At 34.4% G+C, this 17,467-nt stretch overlaps 1 protein-coding gene and 1 long non-coding RNA gene across 2 annotated transcripts; both read left to right on the top strand.

Moving 5' to 3' along the window:
* The first annotated feature begins 586 nt into the window (after positions 1-586).
* Positions 587-12,985, top strand: LOC109178963. The gene is made up of 3 exons (XR_002053794.1): positions 587-1,065; positions 12,760-12,762; positions 12,973-12,985. It is a non-coding gene; the product is annotated as an uncharacterized LOC109178963 (long non-coding RNA).
* On the top strand, positions 10,262-12,039 carry LOC109178956 (nuclear transport factor 2). Its single transcript, XM_019328508.1, has 2 exons — positions 10,262-10,654; positions 11,726-12,039. Exons 1-2 carry the CDS (start codon positions 10,358-10,360, stop codon positions 11,798-11,800), a joined length of 372 nt encoding a protein of 123 aa, XP_019184053.1. The 5' UTR covers positions 10,262-10,357; the 3' UTR covers positions 11,801-12,039.
* Positions 12,986-17,467: the final 4,482 nt, after the last annotated feature.

Below are 17,467 nucleotides of genomic sequence, written 5' to 3'. Positions count from 1 at the left end.
GAATTATTAGTCTTATTAAATTTTAAGTATAAATATATTATGTAAAACTTATTCATTTAAAAAAGTTTATTTATATAAGAACAATGTTGATTTTATATTTAAGTTCTCATTTTTATATATGTGGAGTCCAATTATAATTGAGGTATGGTTCAATTATATATATATATATATATATATATATATATATATATATATATATATATATATATATATATTACTGTAATTTTATTTTATTATTATATTATTACATAGAGTTTTTATTATACTTGAACAATAATATTACGGAGTATTAATTATATTATAGAATATAATACTATATATAATATTTTGAATAATACCTCATTTTACAGAAATCATTTTCCTACTTTCTAAAACAAACCTTAATATCTATACAATTAATTTGTTAATTGCCCCATAATAATTACGTAGTATTAGATAATAGGCTTGTTCGATTATTGACCAATTCACAAAAATTTTAACAAATCCGCCATTTTGACATTTTATTTCTAATCAAAACACAAAAAAATATTATTTAATAACTCAACAATTTGCTCCAAACTGCTAAAAACAAAACAACACGTATACATTTTGGGGAAAGATTAAGATTAATATTTTCCCAAAACCCTAATAAATTTATGGCAGAAGTGTCAAATAGGCTCATCTAATATCTCGAAGTGTTCAATTCACCCCACCGTCTAAAACATATGGTAATTAGGCACACTTACCTCCTAAAATTGTTCAATGAGCTTTTTTCGCAGGTTACCTTCGGGTTACCAATCCACATTACTGACATGTAATTTTAGTATAATAAAAGTATGTAGTCAGGTGGAAATGTGTGGTCATATGTGGCTCCATCACTGACTTCAGAGTCTTCCTCTCTGTTGTCTTCGTACGGTTCTTCATCGCTTCCTGGTATAAGTTCTGCAAACCCTGTCAGCTGTCCACGACGGCGTAAGTTCTTCGATTCTCCAAAAACGTTCTAGTTGCCGGCTGAAAACTGGGGTTCGGACAAAACAACAACAATTCCGATGAAGAATCGTCCACAATTAGGGATAACCACTCGATGTTCTCCATATTGTCAACCTGTAAAAATGAAATTTTCTCCCATATATTTACTTTTTCTTTTTACGAAAATAAAGTTATGTAATTTCGGTTAAAATTTTTCTAAAACGATTACCGTGATCAGGAATTGGCCTGTAGGGAGAGGGTCGAAATCCTCGGTGCCGGAAAAAGTTTGGGAGTTGTAATTCCGATGATGCGGAGACACCAAAGAGAAACTACTCTTCCGCCCCTCAACTTCCTTGGAGTCTAAAGACAACCGACTATCGCTGAAATCTTTATCGGAAAACTCCAATAGATCTTTTGGGAATTATTGAGGAATAATCCATGGGAGATCAGAGGAGCAGTGGAGTACAAGGGCGTGAGATCGGGGTTCGAATTGGATGTGAGGAGAGGTGTCGTCTATGGAGTCTTCACCTCCTCCGCCGACGTCGATGGCTGAAATACCGTCGTCAAGATTGTTGGTTGCGAAGCTTGTTTAAAGATTGTGGCTGAAATGCCATCGTCAAATCCGACCGACTATCGTTTAAAGATTGTTGTTGCGAAGCTCCGTCAATTAGGTTAAGGATTTGAAATTATGTGGGTTTTGGTTCGTGTTTCGAAAAATATTAGTATTTGTAGACTGTCGATCGAGCTCATACTTTCGCTTCTTCCTCCAAGCTTTCTTCTTGCCACCAGTAGCACGCCTCTTGTGTATTGAATCACGAGAGATACCCATGTCTGCGAAGAGAAGAACTTCTTCTCCTTTCTCCTTAAAAAAAAAATTGTTTTAATTTTGTTTTAATTTCTTTTATCAAATAAAAACATATTAAATTAATTTACCATGCCACATCATCTTAACTGGTTGCCAAGTCATCACAACCGGAGAAAAACCTGGAAAAAAAAGCTAATTAAACAATTTTAAGAAGTTAATGTGCCTGATTACCATATATTTTAGATGGTGGGGTGAATTGAACACCTCGGGGGAGTAAATGGGTCTATTTGATACTTCTGCCTAAATTTATTAATTAATTAGTTAAAATTAATTTTTTTTTAAAAAAAATAACTAAAATAATAAGCTATTAAGGCTTATATAAGAGTCTTTTGTTTTCTCAATACTTGTCCACGTTGATAGGCAAGCAATTATGTTTGGAAGATGAGCATTGCTCCCCTTTGTCTTATTCTTCTTCTTATTTTTTTTTTTTAAATTTAAATTTTATTTTGAATATAGTTTTGTTTGGATTATTATTATTATTATTATTATTATTATTATTATTATTATTATTATTATTATTATTATTATTATTATTATTATTGTAATTTTATTTTATTATTACATTATTACATATGGTTTTTATTATACTTGAACAATAATATTATCAAGTATATTATGAAAAATAATATCATACATAATATTACCAATTATGCAATATTATCAATTAATAGATTTTAATTAATTTTCATTTGATATTTACTTACCAAATAAACTTTACTACAAAAGTTTGGACGGGAAAATGAAATAGGAGGATTTTATATATATATATATATATATATATATATATATATATATATATATATATATATATATATATAGAGAGAGAGAGAGAGAGAGAGAGAGAGAGAGAGAGAGAGAATTTATTATTATTATTATTATTATTATTGTAATTTTATTTTATTATTACTTTATTACATAAGGTTTTTATTATACTGGAACAATAATATTATCAATTATATTATAGAATATAATACCATACATAATATCTACTATCTACTATACTAATAAGAGCCGAAGAGAGTTGAGTCTATAATGGGTAGAAAAAATGGCGGTCAAATTTTTTAATCAAATGAATGGCTCAGATTGATCAGATTTTAATTTTTCCTTGAGATTTCCTAACTTATCCTTAATGAATATGATTATCGGTTAACTTTTTCGTTAAATTTTATCTTTTTCGTTAATTTCTGTTAGTTCACCGTTAACTTACTCATTGATTTCAATAAGATAAGAAAAGTCTTAGGTTCGAAACTCATCCCAATCAAATTAAAGTTGGCATAATTAGTACTCTATTTTACTCTTATTAAATTAAAATAATAATTTAGTAGCTACAACAAAAAATAATACATATGCATTTCTTTAATTTAGAATTATATGTCTACAATGCATGCCTTTATTCAAAAAAAATTTATTCATTATCAATAAATTAAATAAGAGAAATAATTTCATTAGTTATATTGTCTTTATTTTTCTCCAATATAAAAATTCTTTACATTCAAAGTTCAAATTCATTAATTGATTATATTCGCTACATTGTCGCTACAATGTCTTTATTAAAAAAAATTATTCATTATCAATAAATTAATTAAGAGAAATAATTTCATTAGTTATATTGTCTTTATTTTTCTCCAATGTACAAATTCTTTACATTCAAATTCATCAATTGATTATATTCACTACATTGTCTATTATCTTTTTTGTGCACTATTTTTAATTAAATATCAAAGTTATAATACAAAATAATGCTATATATTTATTTACCAAGTATTTTATTAATACCATGAAAAAATTTAAAAAAATTTAAATTAATAAAGCCAATCATATTAACTACTTGAGAGAATTGTTGACAAAGAGAGTATTCAAATCACACAACAAATTGAAGTGAGAAACTACCTTGCAATGTCATTGTTTGACAATCAGCAGTTAGTGGTTAGCGTTAACGGATTATATTAACGGATTTGACCAGCGAATTATATCAACGATTGGTAAAAGAGTATTTGAAAAAATTAGTTGTTTAAATTAACATTTAAAATGACCTAAGGGTATGATGATGATGATGATGATGATGATGACGATGACGATGACGATGACGATGACGATGACGATGACGATGACGATGACGATGACGATAACGATGACGATGATGATGATGATGATGATGATGATGATGATGATAATAGCCAAGCAACTTGTGCTTAGATGGCATGTAGTGACATCTCCCATGTGGGAAGTTATGAGATTGAGCCTTAGTCGAGGCGTTGTTGAATATCTTTGGGTTACATTATAATTAAAAATTTTAAATTTTTACTACATCTAAATTCCTTAAATTAGGAATTTTTTTATTCATAATAATTTATTCAACAATAATGATTGAACTAAATGAACACTGAGCAACACCTAAATGACTGGTACCGTTGATTCTTTCATTGATCTTGTATATATGTGCATTCATTAAATATATTAGAACCCTTTGCAATAAAAATACTTGGTTACTATTTAAAAAAAGTTAAGTAACAATTATAATGAATCTCCTATATTACATTGTATTCATATACTATGAATTACATATTTAAATAAACAAATTAGACATTAAATTACTTATGTTGAACCTATCATATATAATCTTGCATTGATATACTTTCAAATATTTATTTAATTATAAACATTGGGTAGAAAAAATGACCGTCAAATTATTAAATCAAATGAATAGTTTGGATTGTTCAGATTTTAATTTTTCCTTGAGATTTCCTAATTTATCCTTAATTATATGATTATCCGATCCGTTAACTTTTCCATTAAGTACCGTTAATTCGCCATTAGTATAATTCTAATATTAAAGTCTAATATAGAATTATAACTACAACATTAATCTAATTCTAATATTAAAGTCTTAATAGAACTCTAACCACAAATCCTACTGTCGGAATCTCCTCAAACAATATTAGTATATATTTAATATTTTATGCTTTAATTTTTATTTGCTCTCCCTTATGTCCCGTATTTGGTATCAACCATACCCATACTATTATTTTATTGACAATTATAATCAATATTGACTATATTATCTTGCATTTGTAAACTTAGAATTACCAATTTAAATACGCAAATTTAACATTCAATTATCTATGCATGAACAATTCCAATATAATCTTGCCTTGATGTACTTTAAAATACTTATTTAAAAAAACATTGGGCATTATCTCAATCGCGCAATGCGCGTAAAAAACTAGTTATTATATAGATATACGCATCCGTGCTGAAACTTTTGAGATTTTATATATCATTGTTTAGGATTTGTATTAATTGGACTATGTAGCTTGTTGTCTAGCAACTCAGTTATAGAAATTATTTGTACGGAAGATATATATTTTCTATGTAGATATATAGCAATTTTGTCATCTTTGTATAAAAAGAAAACATAATATCACTGATTTGAATTACATATTATTGAAAACCTTTTTGTAGATGACATTGGTAGTAGTAACAGAATTTTGTCCATGCACCTTTAGGCCATCAGGATGGCTGATCGGAAAAAATACACGTACACCTGAAGGACAATATCATATCAGAAGGGATGAGAGACATTCAGGGGATAAGAACTTTGGTTTCTTGATGTGTCTCATTAACTATTATTGCTTGAACAATGTGATGTGTCAATCTTGTGACGATGAGGCGCGTACCGTTGCAAAGACCAAGAGAGTGGTCTATGTTCCGAAATAACATAATAGGTGCACCAACCTTTAATGTCAATGAATGATTAAGAAGTCCAGACAATCTCAAACTATTTAAGAATTCAGGAGTGTGTACTTCTGATAGATTTTCATCGTCTGATTATGCTTTACACAAATAGTCACAACTTAAATATATATGTTAGATCTTCTGCACTGTTCATGTCGCAACATTGAGAACAATATCACCACGACTCCTTATCTTTGACGATAACGTTCTCCACACGAACGTCTTGGCTGTTCCTCCGTAACCATACACAAAGAAGAATTCACCCCCATTAGAATCAATATCATTCATCACAGAGTCGTAGACATTCTTTGCTCGTCCGTTAATTGTGTTACCAACGTTTCATGCTATGTCTTCAACGATTCCTTGTCATACATCAACTCTTCGGCTACCAACATGTTTTCCATCGAAACCCATGTTGCTTTCGTCTGGATTCGGCATTTTTGGAAAGTCCCTCAGCCTCTTCCCCCTTACAAAGATAGCAACTTCTCCAACTCCACAAGAGGCAACTGTTTCTTATCCGAATCCGAAACACCAAATTTTATTAATAGTATAGATTAATTAATATTCATATTAGTTTGGGCGGTAAAGTTGAAGAGGAGAATTTTACTTTTATTAATAGTAAGTATAGATTGGTGTAAAATCAGTATTCGAATTATTATTATTAGAGTAAATAATAATTAATAAATCATTAATCCAGGGGGTGGTGTTTGGAGGGAGGGCAGTGCCCTGGAGGCAGTGGTCACATACTATTATAAGCAAATTTTTACAACGGGGGGGGGGGGGGGGGGGGGGGGGGGGGAATCCAGGGGTTTTTAATGTTGATACCCTGCAGGCTCGTGTGACCAGAGAGCAGAATGATGATTTGCTACGTCCCTTCCAGCCGGATGAGGTGCGAAGTGCTCTATTTTCTATGGGCAAGGATAAATCTCCAGGTCCGGATGGCATGAATCCGGGCTTCTATCAGGCCTTCTAGGATGTTGTAGGTAATGATGTAACTGATTTTGTGCTTAATTGCTTATCTGAGAAGTCTTTTCCTGTTAATTTGAATGATGCTAATATTGTGTTGATCCCAAAGAAATGCTCCCCTATGTCTGTATCTGATTTAAGGCCGATAGCTTTGTGTAATGTGTTGTATAAGATAATGGCAAAGATGTTAGCAAATCGCATGAAACCATTACTGGAGGGGTTGATTTCTGTTTCGCAAAGCGCTTTTTTACCAGGTAGGTTGATCTCAGACAATATACTTATTGCGTCTGAGGTTGGCCATTATTTGAGGAGGAAGCAGTTGGGGCAGGTAGGGTGGGCGGCCTTAAAACTTGATATGGCAAAAGCTTATGACAGAATGGAGTGGCCGTTTGTGCAACGGATGATGACTGGCTTGGGTTTTGATGATAGATGGGTCTGGCTGGTTATGTTGTGTGTGCAGACAGTACGTCACAGGGTGCTGGTCAATGGAAAGCCAACCGAGGAAATACTGCCCACGAGGGGGCTGAGACAAAGAGATCCATTGTCTCCTTATCTGTTTATAATCTGTGCTGAGGGCTTATCATTGTTGTTGCAGGACTCGCAAGCTAAGGGCCTTTTACATGGGTGCAGAGTGGCACGGGGGGCTCCATCAATCTCACATCTGTTTTTTGCAGATGATAGCTTACTCTTTTTTAAGGCTAATATGCAGGAAGCTATGGAGGTTAAGAAATGTATGGGGATTTATGAGGCATATTCTGGGCAGGTGGTAAACTTTCAGAAATCGAGCATTACGTTCAGTCGTAATACGCAGGTGGAGGAAAGGGACCTGGTTGCAGATGCATTGGGGGTGGGCCAAGCAGAGGATTTTGGAAAATATCTGGGTTTGCCTTCGGTTGTGGGCCGAAACAGGAGAGCAGTATTTGCATATGTAGAGCAAAAATTGAGACAGAGGTTCGGTTCATGGAACAAGAAGTTGTTGTCTAAGGCTGGGAAAGAGGTGCTCTTGAAGAGTGTAGCGCATGCAATGCCCACCTACACAATGAGTATTTATTTACTTCCTACGACTTTGTGTATTGCTCTTGAAAGATTGATGAACAGGTACTGGTGGGGTCAGGGTGGCTCGCAGGGGAGTATACACTGGATGTCCTGGGACCGTATGTGCGTCCCTAAGAAGTTTGGAGGTATGGGTTTTAGACGATTACATGAGTTTAATATTGCTCTGTTAGCCAAGTAGGGGTGCGACTATTAACCAATCCGGAGTCCCTTTGTGGCTCGTGTAGTTAAGGCCAGGTACTATCCTACATCCTCGTTTTATGAAGCCTCAATTGGGGGTAACCCAAGTTATGCGTGGAGGAGTATATTAGCAGGTCAGGCTTTGCTAAAGGCTGGTTGCAGGCGAAGGATTGGTAACGGAAGGTCCACCAGAGTAATTAATCATCTGTGGCTGCCCGATGCTGTTGATCCCTATGTAGTCTCGACCCATCCAGGTTTGGGGCAGGAGCTTCTGGTTTCGGACTTGATTGATAGTACCACGAACGGGTGGAATAATGACCTGCTGGATGAGTTGTTTGCCCCACGAGATGTTATGTTGATTAAGCAGCTTCCTGTGAGTTTGAATTGTGATGATGTCTGGTTTTGGGACAGGGATCTGAGGGGTTGCTACTCGGTTAAAGATGGATACAGGAGGATGGGAGAGGTCAACGGCCCATGTTTGCCTGCATGGAGTAATTTGTGGAGTTTACAGGTCCCCCAAGATGGAGGATATTTATGTGGAGAGCTTTGTCTAACATTCTGCCCACTCTTGATAATTTGTTCAATAGAAGAGTAGAGTTGATTAATATATGCCCAGCGTGTGGTGTGGGGGAGGAGAACATCATGCATGCTTTATGTACTTGTCCTTTTGCATCACAAGTGTGGAATTTCTCTCATCTGCTAATACCTTCTTTTGACAACAGGAATTTCAGCCAATGGACTGATCTTTGGCTTGGCATCACGAGTACTTATAATGCTGAGGCACGGGGGAGGATTTGTGGCTTGTTATATGACATTTGGACTGTCAGGAATGAGGCAGTTTGGAATGGTTGTTTGCCAAGGCCATGTGTGGTGGTCAGGAGGTTCACAGTGAAGTGGATTTCTTGGACTACAGTGGAACAGCAAAGGGGAATCACGTGCAGAGCCCATGATACTCCCAGTTCGGCAACTATGCTAGATGATGGTGTGGTCTGTCATGTCGATGCAGGCTTTAATGGTCCGACACAGGTGCCGGCTTACGGTTTTGTAGTGCATGAGAAAGATAGAACTTTTGTGGCGGCAGGGAATGGCCCTCTTAATTGCCCATATGACCCCCTCTTGGCGGAAGCAATGGCGATGTGTGAGGCCTTATCATGGCTAAGGGAGAATGGATACTCGAGGATCTCAGTGTGCTCCGACAGTCTTGTCTTAGTTTCTAGTCTTAAGCATGCAAGTTCATTTCGTACTTATTTTGGTTATGTTTTGTTAGCTTGCAATCGTTTGTTGTCTTCTATGACTAGATGAGTTGTTATTCATGTTCGTAGGGGTGTATTACAGGATGCCCATGTCATGGCTAATCATGTAACTGACTCTTTGGTGCGAACTACCTGGAGGGATTTACCCCCTTCTTTTCTTGAGCCTGGAATGACTAATGCAGTATAAGTTTGTTGGCTTTCAAAAAAATTAATAAATCATTATTTATTTACAAAATTACATAATAATTAATAAATAATTATTTCCTTATAAAATTACATTATTAAGCAGAATTTCCAAAGAATATTACCAATTAATAGATATTAGTTAATTTTTATATAACATTTTGTTACCAATTAAGCTTTATTAATTCTTTTAATAATAAATTAATTAATTAATATTAAGAAACGTTAGAGCATGAAAAGTTGAAGGGGGTGATTTTACTTTTATTAATAGTATAGATTAATTAATAATATTCATATTGGCCAAAAATATTGATTAGGAGGATTTTATTTTTATTAATAGTATAGATTACGTTCTTTTGCAGAATTTTCAAAAAATATTATTAATTAATAGATATTAGTTAATTTCTATATAACATTTTGTTACAAATTAAGCTTTATTAATTATTTTACCAATAAATTAATTAATTAATATTAAGAAACGTTTGAACGGGAAAAGTTGAAGAGATTCTTCTTCTTCTTCTTCTTGGGAAAACACAAATGAGGATTTTGTTTTTCCTTTTTTCATTATAGTTCTGTATTTTTCATTTTATTATTATTATTATTATTATTAATTATTAATTATTAATTATTAATTGTTTGAGTGGAAGAGTTTGGACGAGAAAACAAAAAGGAGGATTTTGTTTTTAATAATAGTATAGATATAGATTGTGTTTCTAAGTCAAAAGTCTAAACACATAACAACGGTAGAAAGAGAATTTGTAAATACAACACAAGGTCATCAAATCTTAATCTGTTAATATTGTGTGATTGCAGTATTTGAAAGGAACTTGAAAATACAACACAAGATAATCAATTGCATATATATGTTAATATTGTGTGTTTGTAATATATAAATTGTGAATTTTTCAAAGGGAAATTGTGATTGTTTGCGAATATAGATAATAATTAATAACTCCAACAAACTTACATTAATGAGATGAAGACAAAAGAGTATTAGGTTTTCAACAAAACATAGCTGAACCAAACAAGGCCTTAGGGTTTAGCACGAAGTCGCGGGCTAGGCTTAGCGTAATGTTGCAGCTAACGCTGAGTGATAAAGGGGGAGGGGCTTAAGCGTATTGTTTGACTTGCAGAGGAGAGAGAGAAAGAGAGATAAGAGATCGAAATCGGAGAAATGGATCCTGACGCCGTAGCCAAGGCATTCGTCGAGCACTACTACTCCACCTTCGACGCCAATCGCGCCGGCCTTGCAAACCTCTACCAGGATGGCTCCATGTTGACTTTCGAGGGCCAGAAGATTCAGGGTTCTCAGAACATCGTCGCCAAGCTAACCAGTCTCCCCTTTCAGCAGTGCAAGCACCAGATCACCACCGTCGACTGCCAGCCATCTGGACCCGCCGGCGGCATGCTCGTCTTTGTCAGCGGCAATCTCCAACTAGCCGGCGAACAGCACGCCCTCAAGTTCAGTCAGGTATCTATTTTCAGTCCTCTTCGCCCAGATTGTGTTATGCAATTGTTCCTAGATTGATTTGAAACTGTCTGTGTTTTATCGTGATTTTGGATTATTGTTGAATTTTGGATACATTGAAGGACAATCAAATCTTTATTTGGATGCAGATTGTAGATCAGTTACTGATAAAAATGTCTCCCTAAACACTAGGGCAACGTTTGTAGTTGCCAATTTTGAAGTTAATTGATCTCTCCTAATTCTAAACTCATGTTTTACCCTAAATTTTGATTTTGTTAGATGGGCATTAGATGTATTCTGAAGTAGATTTTAGGTATTTCTACCATACTTACATACATTGTTTCAATGTGTGCTACATCCTTACACACACAAAAAAAAATGTGAGCTACATCCTATGACTATTTGCTCATTTTTATTAAAAAACGCTTTGGTTTTGACGTTGGAAGAGAGTGAAAATGCAATTGATCTGTCTATGCCATGCCGGGAACATTTGAATTGGAATTTGATTCAAAACTAGTCTAACCATGCAGTTATCTGAAATCTAAATGCTATGAAGTCTTGTCTTGTACTCTTGTTAAGGGAGGCATAGGGGTGGGGTATTCATTCTCTGATTCCTACCTCAAAAATGTAATATGGTGTTCTGAAACAAAGTTACTTGTGAGCAAGTGGTCGCTATTACATGCTAAAAAAATTAGAAGTTGATAATATTAGTGAGATGATGATTTCCCCTTTGACCCTTTAGCCTGGAATATGTTTACAGATGTCTCCTTTTTGAGTATAAGAACCATACTGCACTCTTCTTATTTACAGATGTTTTTATTCAAAGGTGTTATGGGATGTTTTATTTCATTTACAAACAGATGCCTTATTATTAGTGAAGGATTATATGATGACATTATTTCATTTACAAACAGACTTGTTAAGCATTCCTTTTTTTGTTTTTTTTTTTTGGGCTGTCAATAAACTTTGAGCGGTAATCATGTCTTTCTATCATCTTTCAACGTGGTTTATATGATGGCAGATTTCTTTAGAAGGTCTCTGTATTCAAACTGACTCTTTTGTTTTGGCTTACAGATGTTCCATTTGATGCCGACACCCCAAGGAAGTTTCTATGTGTTCAATGACATATTCCGCTTGAACTATGCATGAAGGGTGGAAATTGTTTCAAAAAACTGAACAACAATATGGAACTTCAGATTCTTCTAGAATTCAGAAGATACTTGTTTCAATGTGTTTGTTTTGCTTGTTTGCGCTTATTCAATTTTGACTGAAACAGACTGTTGAATTTGATTGGAAACAATTTGGCTGTAACTTATTACTTTGGCATGCTTAAGAAATGGAAAGGGTGGTTTGCTATTTTATATGGCTTGTTTCCCCTGTTTGGTATACACCTCACATTTTCTTCTGATATTGGTTTCTTTCATAACCAGTTTGCAACTTGGGTATTTTGCGAAATGTTCATAAGCTGTTAGTCATTGGCACACAAGCTTAAGAGACAGAATTATTACTGATGGATATGATGGCACATGAATTCATCATTACACTTGCTTTGTGCAATATAACTACTTGTGGACTAATCTGTGAAGGGAAGTAGTAACTGTAAAGGGTGTTTGGATTTCTGTTTGCTTTTGATTTATTTACAGGAATATACACACCTGGATTCCAAGCTAGAAAAAGCAAAGGACGATATGGCCGGTGGTGGAATTGGAATATATGTAGATACATATATAGATCAACCGGAGCGTATGTGAACACCGATGGCGACCATGACGATGGTGTATATACAGAAGTATAAGATGGCATGAATTAGGATGGAGACCCCACTGGTGTACATGTTTCCAAATTCTATACACCTCGTCCTGGCAGGTATTTGGAACAGCAACCCCGGTGATAATAGGATGAACATCCCCACCGCCACCACCACGGGTCCCCAATCAACGTTCATCATCTCTTCTCTGATCTAATCTATGCTAACAACATATATTCAAGCTATGATCTGTGTGCATGTGATATATAGTTGTGGCTTCAACCAACCAAATATGCTATTATATATACACACACACAATGATATAATTTACTTAGTGAAGAAGGAGATGGGAGGGGACTAGGGAGTGCAGTTTTGGGTTATTAGTGGGATTTGCTTTTTATCTTAATGTGACGGAAATACACGTACAAGCTTTTCCATACTATTGAAAACCTGCTTTTTATGTTTCATCTTTTTCTTTTTAGGTAAAATACAGCTTTAATATATCTTATTTAACAATTATTACAACAACCTCAAATTTTATTATTAAATTATAATATCTACTATAGGAAACAAGGGTTTAATATTTTAATTTAAGAAACATTTCATAATTTTTTTCCACAAAATTCTTAGCTTAATTTATTCAATTGGAACAAGAAGTCGTCGTCATCAGCTAGCGTAGCTTTATATATATTGGATCTTTACATGCTGCGTTTTGGGTGCTTTAGCTTTAGGCTTGTTGGGGGAGGGGGAGGGGGAGGGGGTGGGGGCAAATTATGATGTGGACACATGTCCACCTTGCAAGGTGGATCTTAGTTATATTTACAATTTTCAAATTTTATATTCACAATTTTTTAACTTTATATTCACAATATTAGAATTGAATATTCACAATTTTAGATTTTAATACACAAAATTACAGAGCTCAATATTCAAAATTGCTTAACTCTATATTCACAATTTTTGAACTCTATATTCACAATTACATAATTGAATATTTACTCGTTGAGTTGTTTTTAATAATTTCTTTTTTTTTAAAAAAAAAAAAAAATCATTGGTTTTAAATATTCAGTTCTAAAATTGTGAATATAAAAAGTTCAAAAATTGTGAATATAATCCGGATCTACCTTGTAAGGTGGATCCGATCCATGACATAACTATCCGGGGGTGGGAGTTAAATTAAACAATTATTCATGGTAGAAAGCAAAGCTATACTGATGTTGCTTACCATAGCAATTGATTAAAAGCCTAAACAAAAAGATATGGATTGAAAAGGTGGAGATCGAGGATAAGGAGAATGAGTTAGATAAGGCAAATTATATCGTGGAGTAGGATATATGTTGCATTGTGAACTTTGATTCAAATAAAATTTAGATTATGTGTTTGTAGTTGACATATTTTGTACTTATAGTTAAGTTTGTAGTAAAAATTCAATTTACACATAAACTGTTAACTGCTACAAGTATAAAAATGTCAACTACCGACATAATTTTCGGATCAAGGTCTACAATGTAAGATGGATCATGGTCCATGGTATAACAATTGGTTAGATAGCGCAAATTATGCCATGGAAACGTGTTCACCATGCTTGGTGAACACGCTTCCAAATGACGTCGTTTTTGGCGTCTTAAAAAAAAAAAAAAAACACTGTTCTATTAACGGCGTTAGGAAGGCAATTCTGATCCGACAACTCTTTGCGTTTGATTCTTTCCTATTCGCAATTCTCTGAAGGCAGTTGTGATCCGACATTCGCGTTTCTTTCCTATTCGCGATGGAGGAGACGACGGTTCGAGGAGAAGATTCCACCGATATGATTTCTGCGATTCCAGGTTGCGTTCGATTTTATGCGTTTGATTTCGTTTGATTTATGAGATCATGAATTGTTGAATGTTTAGTTATTTTTATTGGTATTTGTTCAGTATATATGCAGTTTGAATGTTCATAATGTTGTAATTGTGTATTAGTACCATGTCTCTGTTATGAATTTTACAATATGAGATTATGTATTTTCTGTTACGCAATTATGAATTTTGATACTCTGTTCATGCATGTGATATGAATATTCATAATGTAATAGTACTATGTTCATAACATATTAACTGGTATGTTACACTGTTTGCATATACTCAGTGAATGAAGACTTTGTTGGTGATTCAATAAGCAATGAGCAAGCAGACTTAAACATTGACATTGATGGCTCGTCTTCAAGTCCAGGTTCTTTTTATTAGTTTTGTGTATCATGAATGTTGTTTCTGATAGGTGTAGGTACTGATTCATGGTGATTATATGCAAATTGAATGTTGTGATTGGTATTAATACTCTGTTATGAATTTACATTTTGAGGTTATGAATTTTCCATTATGTTATTATGAATTTTCTATATGAGATTATGAATTTTTTATATGAGATTATGAATTTTATGTTATGAGTTTATGTGTATCTGTTATGGATGGAGAATATGTTCTTCTTATGTAGAGCATGGCTGGATTTATTCGGCATTCCCCGTACCCCCTCTACGTAAATGAAGAATATATTTCTATCAAATCTGTAATGAACTGCAAATGCATATTTTAGTAGTTGGTATAGGTGTGGTTATATTTTTGTTGCAATTGCAGTTGATGAAGACTTGGTTGGTGTTGTAGTAAGCAATGTTGACGAAGCTTTTGAGTTATATAATGGATATGCATACAGAGTTGGTTTTAGTGTGAGGAAAGGCCAACAACGTTATAAGGCATCTACTAAGTCAATTCAGATGAAGAGGTTCTTCTGTGCTAAGGCTGGGTATAAGCAGAAACCAAACAGTGGTGTTAAGCTTTATTCAAAGATTGATATGAGGACTGGCTGTGGTGCATTTGTTCAGTTTGATGTGGGGGGTGATGGGATGTGGACAGTTACAAAACATTTGAAAGAGCACAATCATGAGTTATGTTCATTTGGCAAGAGTCATCTGCTCCGGTCGCATAGAAGAGTGGGAAACAATCAGCTTGAATATTTAAAAGACATGAAGAATAGTGGTGTTGCATTGGCGGATGGTATGAGGTTTTTGAAACATCAGTCAGGGGGTTCTCCATTGGTTGGCTTTACCAACCGCGATGCTTACAATTCGATGGCTTCTGTGAGTTTGAAGTGTTTGGATGGAACTGATTCCAATTCTTTGATTGAAATATTCAGGAGGAGGCAATCTAATGAGGCTGATTTCTTTTTTGATTTCGAAGTTGATTTGGATGGAAGATTGTGTAGTTTTTTTTGGAGGGATGGTCAAATGAGAAGGGATTATGAGGTGTTTGGTGATCTGCTAGTGCATGACACAACATATCGCACTAACAAATATGATATGATTTGTGGTCCTTTTGTAGGGATGAACCATCATTGCATGAATCTAATGTTTGGATGTGGTTTTTTGATGAATGAGAGGATAGAGTCATTTGCGTGGTTGTTTAGAGCGTTTTTAAGATCCATGGATGGCAAGTGTCCACAGACTATCATGACGGACCAATGTTCAGCTATGGCTGCTGGCATTTCCATGGTGTTTCCTATATCACGCCACCGTCTTTGCATATGGCATATTAGTGAGAATTCGAAGAAGCATATCAAGGCATTAAGGAATCATAAGGATTTTCTGGATATGTTCAATTGTGTGTTGAAATACACCGAGACTGAAGCGGAGTTTGAAGTTTACTGGACAAGGTATGTTATTATGAATTTACATTATATAATTCTGAATTTTGTGTTATGTCATTATGTATTTTCTGGTATGTCATTATGTATTTTCTGTTATATGATTTATGAATTTTCTAATATGAGATTATGAATTCACAGTTATACAATTCTGGATTTTATGTTATGTCATTATGTATTTTCTGTTATATGATTTATGAACTGTGTAATATGAGATTATGAATGCAAGTATACAATTATGTATTTTCTGTTATGTCATTATGTATTTTCTGTTATATGATTATGAACTTTCTAATATGAGATTATGAATTTTCAGAATATGATTAGTAAACATGTGTTTTAACTTTTTTCAGGATGGTTACAAAATATAATTGTCATAAGAATACATGGCTAGAGAAGCTTTATGACTGTAGGGAGAAGTGGTGTCCAGCGTTCAACAAGGATTATTTCTCCGGGGGTATTTTATCTTCGCAAAGGAGTGAAAGCACAAATCATTCAATTTCTAAGAGGTTGTCTAAGACTGCTGGTTTATATGATTTTTATTCATCCTTTGTGAGTGTTATTTCTGAATGGAGAAGTAAGGAAAATGGTGAGGATTTCCGGTGTTCTCAAGGAGTACCCTCCATGATGATGGATCATGTGAAACTCCTTTCACATGCTAGAGAGGTTTATACAATTGAGATATATTTTTTGTTCGAGGAACAATTTATGAAAGGTAGCTCTTGTTATCAAGAAATGGTGTTGAATGATGGTTGTAAGTGCAAGTATCACGTGTGGCGACCAGACATAGATATCATAAGGCATGAAGTAACTTTCAAGCCAATCAATTTGGATATATGCTGTAGTTGCAAGCTGTTTTCAGAATTGGGAATACTTTGCTGCCACTGCTTACGTATACTTCATGTGCACTGTGTTTCCAGTATTCCCGATAAATACATTCTAAAAAGATGGACTAAAAAGGTTGTTGAGGGTAGAAATGTGGACATTGCATCCGTGTTTTATAATGGTGGTGTCCCTTCTTCAATTTGGGCTGTTGAGATTAGTAGGAAATTTCAAAGGCTTATTGTTTGTAGCCAAGATAACAGTGTTGCTAGACAATTCTGTGATGAAGCTGTTGAGAATGCAAGGAAAAACATTGAAGTTGAGATTGGGGATGTGAATACTGAGGAGGGTGCTGTGTCTTCGTCAAGTGGTATTGTCCAAGACCCTTCAAGTCGGAGGAGTAAAGGTGTGAGAAATAAAAGAAGTAGTAGTGTTATTGAGAAGAAGTACAATGCAGCAAGGGGGAGAAAGAGTGCTGCAAACAAGCTTGCTTCAGTTACAAAGGGCTCTGTCCAATCATTGGTCTTGGAAAATATTTCAGAGATTGCTCGTGATGGATATCTTGTACATCC

Source organism: Ipomoea nil, unplaced genomic scaffold, assembly GCF_001879475.1.
Source record: "Ipomoea nil cultivar Tokyo-kokei standard unplaced genomic scaffold, Asagao_1.1 scaffold0179, whole genome shotgun sequence".
Taxonomy (NCBI): Eukaryota; Viridiplantae; Streptophyta; class Magnoliopsida; order Solanales; family Convolvulaceae; genus Ipomoea; species Ipomoea nil.
This window is presented reverse-complemented; position numbering and strand designations above follow the sequence as displayed.

Excerpts from the sequence above, each read along its gene's own strand:
- LOC109178956 (XM_019328508.1), top strand. The coding sequence starts at position 10,358 with ATGGATCCTGACGCCGTAGCCAAGGCATTCGTCGAGCACTACTACTCC. Across the intron at positions 10,655-11,725 it reads ACGCCCTCAAGTTCAGTCAG|ATGTTCCATTTGATGCCGAC; the intron begins GTATCTATTTTC and ends TTTGGCTTACAG.